Raw genomic sequence first — 18,643 nt, 5'->3', positions numbered from 1 at the left:
TGTCTCAGTTACAGATTAGGGTTTTTTGTAACAAATTTATAAAAAGTTCTATAGATCAGGTGTTTAATGGAAATGTCCATGTACAATTTATATAAAATCTTATGATGGCTCAGAAAATGATTTTAAAGTTCCCTAACAAAGCAACCAAATTTTGCTCAGTAACAGAGTTATCTCCAATTTTCAATGAATTTCAATTCTTTCTAAGTAATTTATTTCTCTTTTGTCATGTGCCACCCACTGCCTAGTTTTTGCCTGGACACCCTCTTAATTATTAAGGAATCTAATTTGGTGAAGAACAAATGCTCTAGAATTTGAGACAGTTTGGCATAAAAATTAAAATTCTCTCAACAGAAATTAGTACAAAAAACTTTCAAATGTCATAGTCCTTAGGTTATCGCCATGGATAACAAAAATAGGAATTCTAGAGCCATGCTGACCTTCATTTCTTAAATTGAAATTTTAAAGTATGCTCATCCAACACCATCTCTAAGATAATTAAAGTAAGATAATAGGTTTGATCTAACTTAAAAATAAATAAAAAAAACAATACGGTGGTACATGTATGTACTAGCTTGATGACAGAATAACCAATATGATATTTCTGTACATTGCGTGACTCTCAGTAAACAAACCTTTTATTTGTATTTGTTCTACTATCAAGAGACATAAATAAAATGATAAAGTCTAATTTGGTACAAGAGATAATCATTGATACTGGTACTTCTATTATAAAGCATCAATTTGTTCTTTGAAGTATGATGAATATGTTAAAAAATAAATTCCCTAATCTTCATGTAAGCCTTTTTTGTAGGATAAAAGACCAATACCAAATCCTATCAAGCCTGTTTCACTCAATGCTCTTAAGATTAAATGTGAAATGCTCTTTCTAATCTGCCTAACATGCAACCAAAATTGATCTTAGTTTTTATCAAGGACAATTACTCTTAATAATTTCCAATAGCAGTTGTCTAAAAATTAAATATACCAATGTTTAAAAATGATATATTTACAAAAAGTTTCAATAGATTCTTTAAGTGTCAATGATGTAAAAAGATTAATTTAAAAGTAGACCTTCTCTCAAGAGTAAATTGGCTTAAAGTAAAAATTACTATTTAACTAAATGTAGCAATGTGAAGATTTTCTCAAGCTCATATCCCTACTTATAAGTAATTTTTATCAATTCACACAGCAGGCATCTAGGCATAGAAATCTTTTTTATTACAGTTTCATCAGCCAAACTGAAATACTTTACAATTTATTACACTAAATTATTTCCATGAATAGTTTCCATTAATTTGACAGATATGTATTTATGTATGGGGCAGACACAGCAGTAAAACTGGATAATCCCAACATTATAAGGCATTTATAATAAAATTAACAGTGATATTCAGCCGAAAGTGTTCAACAGAGTTGACTTATCATTGGTTTCAATGTCAACCTTGAATGGCACAAACATACAAAATTCTTTCATTTAGACTACTGCTGTCAACAATCCTGTGTAGTCTGTTTCATCGGAGAAGTTGATATAGTACAGACCAAAATAATTATTTATATACATCATTCTTGCCAATTTTTTTCTACAATTGAGCCAATGGTTTTCAAGGAGATGATCTTTAAGGAAATTTGAAAAAAAAATATGTTATAAGTTGACATTTGGAAAGCCAATTTGTTGGTAATGAACAGTGTCTAGTATGACAGGTGACATACCCGCAGCTTCTCCAACCCTCCTCCTTTTAGAGACAGTGAATACATTAACCTCTTCTCCAACAACTATTTCTTCATCATCATTGTTTGACTGGAAGTATCCAAATAGCTGTACAAAAAGATGATCTTGTTATAGGTATCATATTAAGCTAACACAAGAAGCATTCTATACAATACAATATCCCCTATTTATAATGACAAAAAAGCAAAAAAGAAACACTTTGACCAGAAGTCTGCCTAAAACTTTCTGACCAAATCAATACCTAATCATAATAACAAATTGAATACCAAGTGAATATTTCAAACCACTACCTAACAATAGGCCTGAATCACTCACCTGGAACTCATTTCTTCATCTTTTGTCTACTTGATTTATTTCAAACACAGAAAACCTTTCCTCTCTCTTCTATGGTTCTTAAGATGTAAGCCATAATCCAACAGACAATATTATACACATACTGCCTGCAGTTGAGGATGGTTTACTAGATTACCAACCAAAGGAAGAATATTGCCCAAGATGAAGTCGAGGGTGTTATTCTTTTCTGGGTGATCTAGTATACCCCTCTCAACTGCAGGCAATATGTGTTATACTAAATATCATTAAGTTCATATTTGGATAAATTCTCAAAATGATGCATCATTCTTTAATTGAAACTGACAAATCCCATTATTTACATTTGCCAAATCTATTTTCAAGTTGAAAAAGGAAATTTATCTTTTTTCTATCTTTAAATAGTCTTTGAGATATCCATTGAAATAAGTGATTTATCCATACATTCTATAATTAGATCCAGTAGCAATGTTGGATAAATATAGTCAACACAATTTTTAAAGTAGTCACATTTTTAAGTTTAGTTACAATCCACAAATTTCAGAAGAGAAGATTTTTTAAGAAATGTTTATGATGATAGCAGTTGCAAAATGATGACATATGGACCATGTAATGTAAACCATATTAAATATCAAGTCAGATCTTCAATAACTTAAAAAAAGCTTTACCAAATGTAAAGGGCCACAAACACTTTCTGGACAAATTGTTGACGGAATTAATAAAAAAAAATGTAAAAAATTCGACTCAATGTTAAAGAGTACATTGTAACAATAATCCATTTAAAATCAATACTCCATAGTGTAAATAATGTGACATCATCATTGTGCAAGCTTACTAATGGGAAATAAAAACTGGATGAAAAAAGTGATGTTATGGGATTTTTTTCATCTGTAGTACTCATGGTGCCAATACTTTAAAGTTAATCTTAGACATGTTTTAGAGTATGGATACATGGTCATCTTCATTTTGAACATGAATATTTAATAACAAAGAATCAACGATATTACTATTTTTTTCTAAAACCATAGGAAAAAGCCAAATTTACAATTTTCAAGTATTTGTCCAAATTCAAAACCATTACAATTGTTTATATGATGCATACAGCAGTCAAAAATTAAAAAAATCTTAGTATTTTAAAGTTGTGTCCATTCCTAATATTTGGTAAAGAGCGAAAAAAAGGGTAGAAGGCCAAATTTTCCAATAGAAATACCTTTTTCTTTTATACACAGGGATTGAATTTCAGAATTTTTTCAACTAGCTAAATTTAGCAAGTACTGAAAATTAAAATTCCCGAAATTTAAGTTTTTTTGGTTATTTCTGGACTTTACCTATATGACCTTCAGAATTCCACTAGCAAATTTTAGCAAGTGGAAATAATTTCTACTAGCAAAACTGAATTTTAACTTGTGTTTAGCAAGTATTTCCCCTAAAATTTGATCACTGATGTAAAAATAATGTCCAAGATCCCAACTCTGTCAAATATTTCTGGTATCTAATCAAAGGAAGAAACTTAAAGGCTAGATTTAATTTTGGTTTTCTCTAATAAAAAATAATCTACTGCTTCACAGTATGCGGCTTGATAATACTGCAGAGGTCGATTGATTGTTGATTGATTGTTGGGGTTTAATGTCCGAGCAGCAATATTTCAGCTATATTCAGACGACTACAGAGGTCAAACTCTGAACAGTAAGGGCATATAGAACACATCAATCAAGCTAAATACAGCTTTGAAATTTTACATGTAATGCGATCAGAAATTTGACACATGATAAGAATTGAAGTGGCACCTTTGTGACCATAAATGGTGTCAATCACAACTTCCTTTGGGAGTAAGGCCCCAAGTGGTGTAAAGATAGCTTCCCAATTACTGTACTTAAGCCAGAAATCAGGAAAATGCTTGTTTCTGGTCCCTTATTACTGAATAGATCAAGTCTTCACCCAAAAAATTAATCTCAGTCTGACCTTTTCGGCATAAAATGTTGTATGATATCAGGAATACATATGCTATCACGGAGTTATGAAGTTAGATTCTATGAAATGCTTGTTTTTGGTCACTAATACATTGTATTCCAAAGTATTTCAGGACTTCCTTAAATGATAATAGTGAACACAGATCAAGTTGCTGCAAAGCCGAAAACTTAGATCTCTACTGTGACATGCACATGCAAGTTAGAGGGGTGCAATATAATGAGAACAAAAATCCATCGACAAGAAGTGACATGTTGTGGAGAGAATGCAAAGTAACAATAAGCATCCCCAAAAATTATTTTAAAAACTTCAAGGATCATCTTGGATGCCTTAAAATATAACTTCTAAAATAGCATAAGAAGATTGGAAGTTTACTTTATGAGAAGTTGAATTGCAATTAATGTTGTCCCTTTTTCTTTCATCCAAAACTCAATGCCAGAATTTTAGGTAAAAGAACAATTAAATGCATTCACTATAAAACACAATTACTTCATTTATTTTTCAATTCATTCATTTTTATGATAAATTTTAGTTCAAATATATAAGAACTTTCTATGATCTCTGATTTGCAGCTTACATGTTGTGTTATGTTCTTAAAGTGGAACCTAATTCTTGTCAATAAAAAATGACTACTCCATTATAATAGCGAGTTATCAGGTTGTAGCATTTACCTCGCGAAAGTACCAACTGAACCTGCTAAAGTAGCAATAGCACGATGTGCAAGTTGTAACTATAAGTCCGGCTATAAGCTCAAGGTCGTAAGGTGGAAATGGCAATGCTGTGAATGTAAAAATACTGGGGTAATTCCGACAACTGCAGTACAAATATGCTGTACGTTGGATTGTGTTTGAAAAATAATAACCGGAATAACTTTTATCCTAGTGAGCCAAACATGAAATTATTGGTCTCTGATAGCAGGTACGAGACCACAATTATCTGCCCTTAGCTTTTCGTTGTATACGAATATAGTTCCTATAATAATAGGGGATTTTTCAAAAAATTTTTTAGAAACACTTCCTTTCAGAATTTCTCATACTTTTTGTGCTCAAATGGAAGAGGAATAATGAAATTATTTTAGTAGATGTGTTGAAATGAGAAATTTGACATTTAGGTTGTGATTTGGTGAGGTCAAAAAAGGTCAAGTTTGTGACATCCAGAAGCCATTTTGGGTCATTTTTTAGGGTATCTCTGTGTTTATGCATAAAATTTGAAAAAATAATGGTAATTTTTTTTATATTTTTTATATAAGTTGTTGGAAGGTTCAAATTAACGTCCCTGAAAATCTGAATTGAATTGCGCCGGTGGAAATTTTTTAAATTACAGAAAGGCTATAAAGAAGACAGTGGGAAAATTAATTGTGGTTTCGTGCCAGCAGCAAGACCGGAAACATCAATACTAAAACCCGAAATGGCAACGGAAAATAGTTTCGCGAAACTCCTTACCTCACTCCAGTCAACTTTAGCGTCAGGATTAGTAGAAATTTTTCTATAAATCGCTTTCAAGTCTGTATTTTTAATGTCCGAACCAAATAGTTGACGGATTTTATCACAAAACTGATCAAATCTTAACGACTCTGAAATAAAAGATTTTTTTAATATTATGGAAAGTCTTTGATAACCAAGCCATTACGGATAACTTTCTTCGAATCATTTTAGCTCCATTCTCTCGTATTTTTTTCTTCCGTATGAAATTATTATATTGAATTGATTTATTAGAAAATTGTTGGAGTATTTATACATATTTAAGTGCTAATTATACATGTCCTGCATTACTCAACTGATACAGAAGTTTGCGGAGAAAGTATAAAATTTGTGGTTTTTTTTTTCTTCAATTATCATGAAATGATGTGTCATGATCAGTTTCAACTTAATATGTTGTTAAGTTCATACCCGTAGCCGGAGAGGGGGGGGGTTCGAAAGGTTCGGACGAAACCCTCTTGGAAACCAAAAAGCACTATTTAACTTTTAGATTGAAGTCCGACTATTAAAGTCGAGATTTGTACGCTTCGCGAGTCGATGTACCCCCTCTTAAATTCCTGCCTACGGGCATGTAAAGCCGTTTTTTTATATTCAAGTCGATCAAATGCTTACATATGTAAGTGTTAATTCAATGTATTTCGATAATCAATATATATATAAAGGCCTATTGTAATTGAGCTAACACTGATAATAGTGTAGGTATGTAATAGACAATCAGGGTACCTGTGATCATTTGTCGTCGCTCCTCAGGGGTAGCTTCTACATCTTGGAATGTCACACTGTTAATAAACTCAGCAAATTGGTCAAGCTTGTTCTGAAAGGTACCAGATGTATATGGTCTTCCCAAACCTTCACCACGAAGTTCAGGCACTTCCGACATTATCAGCAGAAAATATTAATCACATTCCCAAGATTTAAATCAGTAACAAAGACACTTAATATATAAACAAAACACACTAATCAAACACTCAGACCATTTTCAATTGAAAATGTGACCTTAGATAATAATACATTGAAATCCAACTCAAGGATGTTATTTACAAAAGGTAAATCTTTACTGAAATTATATCCATCTCCAATATACACGTTCCTCATTTGATTGACACACGAACAGGTAAAATATGACTACCTGAGGGTAGATATTGCGTATTATGCACCCTAGCAACTATTTGTTGACCATATTTGACCCAATGGCACAGAAGGGATAAAGCGTTTTAACTGTAAACAATGCCATACATAATCATATCAATCTTTTTAACAACAAAACTGGCTATAAATGTGGCATTTAAATGTTCATATTTCTTTACTTAATCAATATATTTTCGTCAATAAATAGATTGGCAATTCCCCTACTAGGAATGGTAATTTGTGATATTTAAACATTCTGATTTTAAAGGGACTCGTTACGTATTGTTAAGCAACTTGGTTTAGTCTTTCTACAAATGCCAATCAATCTTCCATGTCCGATTCCAATCACTTCAATAATAGCATAGACCATTTAGACCTGGAATTTATGGTAATCGCCATGTATTTTGATAATGCAAGGACGTACGTTTCATTGTCATACTAAATGAGCTGACTGTAACTGTAGCAAATGAAATAGTATATAAACAGATAGTTATTTCAGAACTTTCTAGATAGTCGTCTACAAAATGGCAATAAGTAAGTAAACAAGATTTATAAATCAGGCTTAAACTAAATATGTATAAAATTATAGTTCCAAAGAAAATTCTTTTTAAGCAAAAAGTAATGCAATCTGGTATATGACGGCTAGCTGTCTAACATGGTTTATTGTCCATGTGATGTCTGTCTTAAAAGACATAGTGTCCATATGTTGTCTGTCTTACATGACATATTGTCCATGTGATGTCTGTCTTACATGACATATTGTCCATGTGATGTCTGTCTTACATGACATATTGTCCATATGTTGTCTGTCTTACATGGTATATTGTCCATGTGATGTGTATCTAACATGATATATTGTACATGTGATGTCCGTCTAACATAATTTATTGTCCATGTACTGTATGTCTGCCTAATATGTAATAATGTCCAGTTATTAATAGGATAATTAATTGGAAAGAGTGAATAACCCAAATATTATTACGAGTGCCGAAGAACTCTTAGATTTAACAAGTGAGCGGAACTTGTTCCTCGCATGAGTTAAATCTTAATGCGTTCTTGGCACGAGTGATCATAATTTGGTTATTCACGATTACCAGTTGATTATCCTATTTATTATATAGATTTCCTGCATTATTCATTGTTATTTTCAACATAAATTTAAAATTTTGTGAACGGCGGATTGATATTCGTATTCTGACGTGAAAGTACGAGAGTGAAATTACCGAATTTATTTCACTGTGAATTATCGAAACAAATTACGCTGGGAACATTCGGAAAATCACTGCTATCCATATAATAACATGGTATATTGTACAGTTGTTGTTTAACATGGTATATTGTCCAGTTGTTGTTTAACATGGTATAATGTACAGTTGTTGTTTAACATGGTATAATGTACAGTTGTTGTTTAACATGGTATAATGTATAATGTACAGTTGTTGTTTAACATGGTATAATGTACAGTTGTTGTTTAACATGGTGTATTGTACAGTTGTTGTTGTTTAACATGGTATTATGTCCAGTTGTTGTTTAACATGGTATATTGTCCAGTTGTTGTTTAACATGGTATATTGCCCAGTTGTTGTTTAACATGGTATATTGTCCTGTTTTTGTTTAACATGGTATAATGTCCAGTTGTTGATTAACATGGTATAATGTACAGTTGTTGTTTAACATGGTATATTGTCCAGTTAAACTCAATCATGGTGTAGTGTCTTGTTGATATTAATTTTTTTTTGCTCTGTTGAAGTCTTACATGGTATATTGTCCAGTTGAAGTATAACATAGTATATTGTCTAGTTGAAGTATAACATGGCATATTGTCCAATTAAAGTCTAACATAGTATATTGTCCAGATGATATCTAACGTGGTAAACTGTACAATTGAAGTTTAACATGTTCAGTTGATGCTAACATGATACATTTTTCAGTTGTCCTAGACCACTCGGCCAGCTAGGATATAGCCTGGTCGTGTGGTATAGGGCGCTGGACTTTGTGAAGGCGGAGTTGCCATAGATGTCACAGCGGTACGAGTTCGAGTCCCGCGGAGGGAACGACCAAAAATTTACTTCGTAAATTTGACAGTTATAACATCGTTGGGAATTTTTCTAGCGCTAAGATTTATGATAATATCATAAATTTTCCTTACCTGTGTAGCAATATCCCCCTTATCCCCTTAAGTCATCACTACAGAAGTTTTATGGTCGTCATCATGAACTCGTGAATCGTTATGGTGTATCCATCTGCACCATGAAAACTGGTTTATTCAACGGTTCATAGTTTTCTTTTCGTCGTTTGTCTACCCCGGACTTGACTTTTTATGAGCAACTCGGCGGGTGTTTCCAGAAAAGCATAGGACGCTTACCCTACCGGTGCACTTGGTCCATGCATCCAGTTTTTAGTGGAGTCCGAGTTGCTCATTTGCTTTTGTTACTTTGTATGTATGATTTCAGTTACTTTAAGTACTTTGTTGTGTATATTTGTTTTCCATATCTGGTCTTTGTCCCTAGATTACATTCTTTTGATAACCGTTATAACCTTGGTTCCCTTGATTTCTCTGCATATGATGTTTATATTTCAAATTGATTCGCTACGCTAGAGCAAGTACTAACTACTCTGATTTCCTTGAACGCCAGAAATATCTGCATAACATACTCCTGAATCAGGGGTATGAAGAAATGCGTCTTAAAAGGTCTCTCACAAAATTCTTTTTTAGATATCAGTCCTTAGTCGAAAAATATTCAGTTTCTTCTAAAACAATGAGTTATGGTTGTTTTTTGTAAATTGTTCTTTGTGTTGATGTGACCGCTGATTTACCGATTATGACAATAGCATGCAAATCCTTTTTAATTACCATTGGTATATTCATGCCGCAATAGAAGAGGGAGGTTTAGCGCGTTGTAAAACCTAGATTTAACCCGCCATTTCGTCTGAAGTGGCTGTACCAAGTCAGGAGCATTGCGGTACCAGCTGCTTCGGTGGTGTAATATCTATTTTGCCAAATTTATTTTGGACATTACTTGATTTTGAATCGGATTAGTGTTCGTTAATTTGGTTGTTACCCTTATGGTATATCGTATTTTTAGATTAAAATATAACTTTTTGTATATGCATTATAAGTGTCTATTTAAACCCTATATCGTCTACCTTATATCGCATACCCGATATCACACCTATAGACCTGTCGCATACCTTTCGCATCCCTTCACAAACCATACTTGAACTATGGTTAAAAATATGATATAATTAACATGACATGTCAAAATCTGTATCACATACAGTATCAACCCTCCACCTATATCACCCCGCGGGCCAGTGACCCTTGTCTTGGGTTGATACCGCTTGTGATATAAATTTTGACGCCTAATATTTATAGATTATAACATGGCATTTTTCATATCACCCCTATTAACAGCCCGAGAGCCGTAAGCTAGAGGGATGATATTGACCGTGGGCTGATATGGGTGTGACATGTTATGATCTTTTTATCATATACTTCAATATTGGTGTTGGTGCACCTGGTCCATGCTCCCAGTTTTTAGTAGAGTCCGAGTTGCTCATTTGTTTTTGTTGCTTTGTATGTATGATTTTAGTTACTTATGTTCTTTGTGTATGTCTGTTTTCCATGTCTGGTATTTGTCCCTGGATTGCGTTCTTTTGATTACCGCTATAACCTTGGTTCCCTTGATTACTCTTTCATATAGATCCCTTTGGACTCTCTTTACCAGACAGAGGCATGTGATATCAATTTAATATCTTTCAACACAACATTCAATTCTGCTTCCTGAGAGGCCGATAGCAGTTGGTCATCATCCTCATCTGGCATTTCTACAATGATATCGTCAGGCGGCATATTATGGTCAGTGACATTATTTTCCTTTTCAATATATTTGGATTTGCCTTTATTCGTTTCTACAGCTTGACCAGTTCCGATGGCTGATAAGATATTTGACATCTCGTGTTGTATTTTTCAATAGATGCGGTACAGTACGAATTTATAGACTGAACATTTTTGTGACCACTTAGCTGCGTAATACGAGTATCGGGTACCTTCTGGTGTACTAAAGCAGTAACAGTGGTTTTTATCAAAATTTTGTCAAAATGTTCATATCACTCAACGTTTTTCTGTTGGTATTGGCATTTTAAAGTGAATTTATGTAGTCGTGCGTTTCGTCTCCGCTGTCATCTGCCATTCTGGGTGATAATAGATTTCGAATCGATAACGGAACAGTAAGTGGCGCGATTACAGGGAAAATATATAAATTTGTTCATGTTATTGTCATATTAACACAGGGTAAAATTTTGGCATTATTTTCTAGTATATGATAATCAGTACATACTGTCCAATTGATATCTATCATGGTATATCGTTCAATTGATGTCTATCATGGTTTCTTCTAAAACAATGATTAATGATCGTTTTTTTTTTTTTTGTTTTTTTTTTGTTTTTTTTGTTTTTTTTTTTTTTTTGTAAATTGTTCTTTGTGCTGATATGACCGCTGATTTGCCGATTATGACAATAGCATGCAAATGCTTTTTAATCACTACTGGTATAGTCACGCTGCAATGGAAAAAAAGAGGTTTTGCGCGCCGTATATCCAAGATTTAACCCACCATTTCGTTTGAAGTGGCTGTACCAAAGTCAGGACCATTGCGGTACCAGCTGCTCCGGTGGTGTAATATTTATTTTGGATTTGCCTTGATTATGAATTGGATTAAGTGTTCGGTACTTATGGTATCATGGAATACCGTTCAATTGATGTCTATCATGGTATATCGTCCAAATGATGTCTATAATTGTATATCGTCCAATTCATAGTTCTAGGCTTGCATTCTACTTATATAGGGCGTCGCTTACACTTCGTCCATAGTAATAACCCAGGTAATACCACATACGAACGTACTAGTTTTGACAAAGATGAAATGTCAACCATAAGTCCTGCATGTCTTCTCTCAACATCGAAACAAAATGTGAGGTCTTACGTTAACTGTATTGGATTCCCATGCTTCACAAGAATCCACACAAAGAAAGGTATATAGCTGGATCTTTATCTTGCTCCACGAAGGAGATGTCAATTCACCTAACTATGATATTGTCCGCAGTGAAGGATGGGCAGCAAGATTGTTGCAATACCACCTACTCTCGTATTGGCATTAATCATATGTGAATACTTCAAAATTCTAAAGATTTACTTCAAAACCTAAAAACCCGAAGCTCATCGTAAATTAGTTCTCTTCTAACCTTTGACCTCTCAAAACCTGGCATAACGCGTTTGTCGTATATTTTGTTGAATAGTTATCCTTTTCCATTGACCTCTATTTGTAGGTCAAGATATGAGGCTGACTTCACAGTGTCTGTAGAATCCTTTTCGCAAGTTCTTTTGTATAAAATCCCCGAAACTAGGATTGTTTAACGATAATTCGTCATCTATATAGTAGAATAAAAATTTTAAAAATAGTCTAAAAAATGTCTTTTAGTTCGTTGTAAGTTGAACATAAAAATGTATGTCACCTTTCACCAAGCCCGAATTACATAGTTGACATAACCATTCGTTACTGGCGGGACAGTATTTTCAACTTGCCTAGAATATCTCTTCAGAGTTTTACAGTGTATGGTTACATAGCCTAATTACCTCTTTTTATCACTTACATTATTCAAGTATTTTCCGAACTCAAAAGTTTTTATGTTTATGATATAAATGAAGCTTTTCTTATTTATCTTAAAAATATTTACGTTTTATGTCATTTCAGTAGCTTTTAGAATGGATTTGAGTTTTGCCTTCGTTAGTCTTTTAGATAACCTTAAAACACTAGTTTATATTGCGCCAAATTACTAATAACAAACTTTAGCTCAAAGAGTACTATTTCAATGTTGTTCTTATTTTTAGACCATGCATGCAATGGGATACAGTATACCTTCCTTCTTACGAATGAAAATGATATGATCTCATCCGCTTCTATGTAGCTGACCGACTTATTCAGGTATTGAAGTATGGCTTTTACTATGTCACAATTTAGTCATCATAATGTTTCTGCTGACGTTTTACCATTCTCTTGTTTGAATTCAGTCCAATGTATTAAAACTGATTGGCCATTTCGTTATCAATGAAATGTTATTTTTAAGTATGTAATAACAAAGTGCTTTCTTCACACACACAAATCATCTACATCTAAGAACAAACGATCTTCTAGGTCAGTTGTGATTGTGTGCATGTTCCAAAATTGAAAAAAGAAGCACTTCTACACCTTGACATACAGTAAGTCCATACACACAATTATTTAACTTCAAAAACAAGAGCTTTGTTTATTAAGGTAAATGTAGTTCTAACACATATCCATCTATCTATTTTTCGTGCAGAAAACCTGCTTTAAAATCGATAAAATAAACAGGGTACTTTTAAGTGGATACAACAACCGGGACTGTTAAACACTCAATGGTTCATATCGTTTCTCATAACTAGTCTTGCTTCAGTCATATGTTTAATTTATGTTTTATCAGTAACTACCAATGTTAGGTTCCTACAGGGAACGTCATCATAAAGAATGATTATAACCGTCGCATTACTTTACTGATTTTCCTTTTCCATAACCAGTGACCAAAAGCTGGTTTAGGAATGAACAATCTTAGTAAAATATTTTTGGTCAATTGCCCCTTTTTACCGTTTAAACCTATTCTAGTATATTTTTTTCTTTCCTAGTGCTAGTGTTTTCGTTTCAAGGCTTTTATAAATGTCTGAATGCCCTATTAATTGGAGGGTTTATATCACTACCCTTTAAAGTTTTCCATGGTTAATTTTTTGGTGGTTTTGAACATCTTCATAATTTTACATTTTTTGATAATCATGATTTTCAGTCCCTTCATCATCATCATCATCATCATCATCATCATCATCATTATCATCATCATCATCAAGATATTGATCCACTCCAACTGGCATTCTTGATGCATCAGGCTGTTGGTCTTTGCTTTGCTTCTTACTGTATCTTAAAAATATAAAAATTAACTGCCTTCATGTCATATAAAAACTGCGTTTCGACCTATCTTATATTCTAGATATTTCCATCTTGTTTTTAGAAAATCTGTTTCCTCTTTGGTAACACTTTCCAGTTGCTTTAATTTTGTGACGAAATGATCAGTTGAATTTTCCAGACAAAGAGCTTTTGAGTACATGGCGAAATTGTTGTTCGTAATACTGCCAATAGTGTGCGACCTACGGTGGTCCAAAAAAAGTAATCTGTTCATGCATCATTTAAAGATTGGGGTCGTTGGGCATATTGGCAACGGACAGTCCATATCGATAAAGCAGGTCATTTGTCGACTGTAGAAGTTTTAAGATATGTTTGAGACACAACAGATGCACTTCATGGTTAAACCATCAGGTTCTTTTGGGTTGAGAAATAATTATTGATGTAGATCGAGCTATTTTTTTCTCTACTTTTGTTTCCCTTGTTTATATTTAATTTCCCCTGAGACCTGAATGTCTATCGAAACAAGGCTTCACATAATTGGCATTTACTACATAATGTATACAATCTTGTGTGTCTACTGCTGTATCGTTAATACCAATAATAGTTATGTCTCTTAGTGTAGGCTTGGCTTTGTTGATACTTCATTGTGTTATTTACACACGTTTTGTGCTGATCTTGAACATTGTGTAAAAAAAATAAAACTAAAAATATGTACAAACACTGTAATAAGATACTCTGCAAAATAGGAAGAACTTAACGTTTTTTTTTATCCAAAATCCCTCCCGCTCCACTCTCTTTAGATCGCTCCAGATCGTGTTTTGTTCCACGATTACGATTTGCATTTTATTGAAATCATCGAGGCAATGTTTTGGTAATCTGTGTCGACTCAGGAGTAAAGACTTTTTTGTTAGGTCGCTCTTGTGTCCGTTCAAGCGCTTGTGAAAAGGCTGTTTAGATTCACCAACATATTGAAGACCACAGATGGGACAGTGAAGTAAATATATTACATTAGCACTCTTGCAGTGTACGTTATAAAATATATACTCGTCATTATTAACAAGCACGGTCACGGGGAAACGCTACAAAATATTTTGTAACGTGCACTGCAAGATCGATGAAAAATTCTCCTAGGAAAAGTTGGAATTCCAATTTGCCCTGGATTTTAACCAGTGTAAATTAGAATTCTAATTTGTCCTATAGATATTCAAATTCAAATTTGCACTAGGGGTATTCTGGATCATATTGGCTTCAAGTTTGAAAATATCAAAGATAAAGATGAAAAATATTTTATGTGCTAAGGACAATTTCTTGGTAAATTAAAATACATTTTTTTTCATTATTTTATTTCCTTTTTCGTGATTTTATAAGTCAGGCAGTCAAATTAATGACTTTTTGGTATTCAACTATTTAATGGTTTTAAACCATTTATCTCTTATGGTACGTTTTCTGTTTAATTGGATAAACCCTTAGGTTTAATCCTTTGAACATAGGATTAAAAGTCATTAGATGAAATAACCCACATTCAAGCATGGCAGACAAATCGGTCCGTTAATCAAGACTGCCAACTTGCATTTAATTGCAGCTGTAACGGAAAATGTCTAACCTTTAAATATTCATGCCGATGGTCCAAAAACACTTGCTCCAAAAATGTCACAAACATAATATCAAAAATGTTGTAATAAATGAGATGTCAATGTTCTAATATTTTATTACTTTTGTTTTTTTTCTAATAAGTTTCTAATAAGTTTTATATTTAGATGTAATAAATTATAGTTCATTGAATAAAATATGTTTAAAAGGCAATAATTCCAATCTAATTAGTATATGCCCTTTTTGTGCATTATGATTGGTTATTAATTTCAATATAAAAAGTATTAAATACCGCCATCGCTGAACGAGAGCATACAAGGAAAAATATTAATGTATTTCGGATAGTTAGGGGTTGGAATTATAAAAAATAAACACTGTTGTTCCAGAATTTATGGATGTGAAAAATCGGACAATTCACTCATAAATCTGACAGAAAAGTCCTTTGGACTTTTATTACTTTTGTGAGTGAATGGTCCGAATTTTACACTTCGATAAATTAGAGAAAACAGTGTTAAATCCTATAATTTTACCAACAGTATTCAACATTTTCATAAATCATAAGCCTGTTTTACTTTCAAAATGTTCAGTGATACCCGGAATCATCCGGAACATTAAGTCTAGTGTGATTCCAGATCCTACTAAAATCTAGTAGGATCCCGGAATCCTTCTAGAGTAAACCGAGATATCCCAATTTGTTCCAGGACAATTTAAAATTCCAATTTACACCGGTTAAAATCCAGGGCAAATTGGAACTCAAATTTGTCCCAGAAAAAATTGGAATTTTGGTCGTTCTCTCCGGGGGACTCGAACTCGTACCACTATGACATCTATGGCAAAATCGCCTGCACAAAGTCCAGTGCCCTAGAACACGCGGCCAGCTAGGCTTTATCTAAATATAGCTTTCACTTTCACATCCTCATAGGATTAATCTAGGGCTGTTACTTGGTACATGAGGTATGGTAGTACAGAACAGCTCACTTAGATGTTTTTATGTAGGATATCAATATTATACAAAAGTCTCAGAATGTGACGACGCTATTCGCCACACTGCTCCATGAGATCAAATTGATACAGGGAAGATAATGTAAGCATAGAATGGTCTGAAAAATTCCCAACGATGTTAGAACTGTCAAATTTGCGAAGCAATGGGGCGTTCCTCTCTTGGACCTGCTTATATACCAACATATACTCTGATTAATGGTCTGAACACTGAGGAAGAATTTTTATATCAGATAACATTTTTTCCATATCATTTTGCACGAAATATCTGTAAAAAGAGTAAAATTTTTGCAAAGTGTTTTTTGGCGAAGTTTTCGAACAAAGTAACAACAAAATAAAATTGCGATAAATGTATAAAATGGACAGCCAACAAAAACAAAATTTATAAAACCCTTGATTATGATTACCAACATTAGCTTAAAAGAGTATTAGACAAACATGATTGAGGTATTCAAAGTAAAAACATGCATTATGAGTAAGGGAATTAACATTCCTCAAAATATACATTAAAAAAGAGATCAGAATTAATCCAAGGGCCAGAACCAATAAAGTACAAAAATCAGTTTGAATAACAGCTATATAAAACCCTGATATAATTATAAAAAGATTGATCGATTGGTTGATGAAGATGTAACTTCCTATGACAGATATTTTATGCATTTCAGGACAGGAAAGATTAGCAAATCGAACATACCCTGCATTGTACTTGTCCGACATGCTGAGCCGAATATTTATAGTGATAGCTTACAGAAGCAACAGTTCGAAGGTATCCATGCCATCCAACTCGGACACATTATTCTATTTCCGTTTGGAGCCAATAAGTCGTCACTAGAACCCCTTAAATACAGCATACTTGAATGGAAAGCAGTGACTACCAAATTTAAAGTCTTTGGTTTGATCATGACTCGACTGGGTATCGAATACACTCTCTGTCTCAATCGAGACGAGAAAGCTACCCCAAGACCAAAATAAAAAAGATAATGTGGAAAAGCATTCAAGAACATGTTAGACAATCTACTGACAAAAACAGCAATTCTATTAACACTTTTAAAAAGCAGAAGTAAATCTGGGCGGTCACATGGCTTACCAAAAGCTTTATTTATGTCGAAGTCACGCAAAGAGGTCCAAGTCAGCGTAATTATACATTATTGCAATTTATTTTCGGAAGCGTAATACTATTGCAAGAATATGTACAAGAATTTTTCATATGTCTCTATGAAAAACATTGGCTCCCTTCCTATACTCGTTAGTTTAGTTTTTATTTCACAAAACAAAGTAAACATCGAATGCTTAAACAAACAGAAGACAGGACATCATTTGTTGTAGAACTATAATAACTGGAAAAGGACATTCAATTCATACCAAGTGATCGATACGGAAAAAAAGTTTGTAAAAATAATTTCATATTGAAATTGTTTTCCGATTTGGTTAATTTTTTCTGTCACCTTCCATGACGTTTTAAAGTTTCTAAAAGGAATTTGGATAATTTGATTCTGTCGTTTAAGTATTGATTTAAAAGGAAATTTCTCTTCTGTCAGAGAAATTGATTTTCATCAAGTGGCTTTTTTCATCAATTTAGTCTGGTAATAAAAGTTCATTGTTAAAGTGTGGTTTTACTTAAAATTTAAAATCTTAGAAACAGAGATCAAACAAAAGGGACTGTGAAATTACAAATGAAGACCCCAAAATTTCTTCTCGAAAGGAAATACAGATTTCTTTTCAGAGTTTATATTTAGACAGGGCGTTGATATTAATGTGTTTTTCATACAAATTTTATAAAAGTAGTAACAATTTCAAGTAAGTTTAAAATGATAAGTACATACAACATTCAACAAGCTAACGAATATCTAAACTTGAATTTGATTTAAAAAAGACTTTCTTGAAGTTGATAGTTCAGGCAAGACTATCTCAAACTAAACTTAAATTCATTAAATTAAATGGGAATGTACGTTAGTTCATATTTACGGAAAAATAGGTACAAAGTCAACTCTATTTTACAAGTTGTTGAATAATCTCAAAATAGGGAATAAATGTTATTTTAGATATTTTGACTTTAAAGAAATAAGACAAAAATGAAATGACTTATTTTGTCATACAAAATACACGCACCAACCATCTTTCCCAGCTTTGAGAAAAATGGGGAAAAAGAAAAAAGAAGTAAAATATTTTATTATATATGTGGATATTATTGTATCGCTCATATAACTAAACAAAATCAAATTCCAGATGAACCCGGATTTTCGGTTTTTTTCTAAGCATCGAGAAATGTTTGGCGTTTAAATTTATATTTAGCAGACAATTATAAAATATATCGAGCCATCTTAGAGAATATCACAATAAAAAACTGCAATCTATCAGTAATTTTCGTTACTATTTCAAAATAAATAATTCTATAATACACAGTAGCCTTGATCTCTCTAGCAGATTTGATTAACATTTTATACACCTGAAAATCTGAAGGATTCCGGTTTTT

At 32.9% G+C, this 18,643-nt stretch overlaps 1 protein-coding gene and 1 long non-coding RNA gene across 12 annotated transcripts in view; one reads left to right on the top strand and one right to left on the bottom strand.

The window, feature by feature from the left end:
• The window catches only part of LOC148623680 (WD repeat-containing protein 64-like), a 50,173-nt gene extending 43,468 nt beyond the window's left edge, over positions 1 to 6,705 (bottom strand). For 5 of the 10 annotated variants that reach the window (XM_088565697.1, XM_088565696.1, XM_088565700.1 and 2 more), the window contains exons 1-3: positions 6,208 to 6,705; positions 5,449 to 5,579; positions 1,711 to 1,816 (exon numbers count right to left, since the gene is read on the bottom strand). In XM_088565697.1, the coding sequence (XP_088421823.1) occupies positions 1,711 to 1,816; positions 5,449 to 5,579; positions 6,208 to 6,364 (394 nt within the window). In that variant the 5' untranslated portion in view covers positions 6,365 to 6,705. Of the gene's footprint in view, positions 1 to 1,710; positions 1,817 to 4,677; positions 5,390 to 5,448; positions 5,580 to 6,207 lie in introns of those variants that run through there. The other 5 variants (XM_088565699.1, XM_088565698.1, XM_088565705.1 and 2 more) reach the window with 4 other exon arrangements.
• Positions 6,706 to 6,981: 276 nt separating this feature from the next.
• On the top strand, positions 6,982 to 18,626 carry LOC148623679 (uncharacterized). Of its 2 annotated transcripts, XR_015919473.1 has the most exons (4): positions 6,982 to 7,146; positions 10,317 to 10,471; positions 12,501 to 12,594; positions 16,836 to 18,626. It is a non-coding gene; the product is annotated as an uncharacterized LOC148623679 (long non-coding RNA). The 2 variants fall into 2 exon arrangements; XR_015919474.1 differs by lacking the exon at positions 10,317 to 10,471.
• The last annotated feature ends 17 nt before the right edge of the window (positions 18,627 to 18,643 follow it).

Source organism: Perna viridis, chromosome 2, assembly GCF_037379345.1.
Source record: "Perna viridis isolate PV_CMFRI_1.1 ecotype Kerala chromosome 2, ASM3737934v1, whole genome shotgun sequence".
NCBI lineage: Eukaryota > Metazoa > Mollusca > Bivalvia > Mytilida > Mytilidae > Perna > Perna viridis.
The sequence above is the reverse complement of the archived record's forward strand: the minus strand, read 5'-3'. Positions and strand labels throughout refer to the sequence as shown.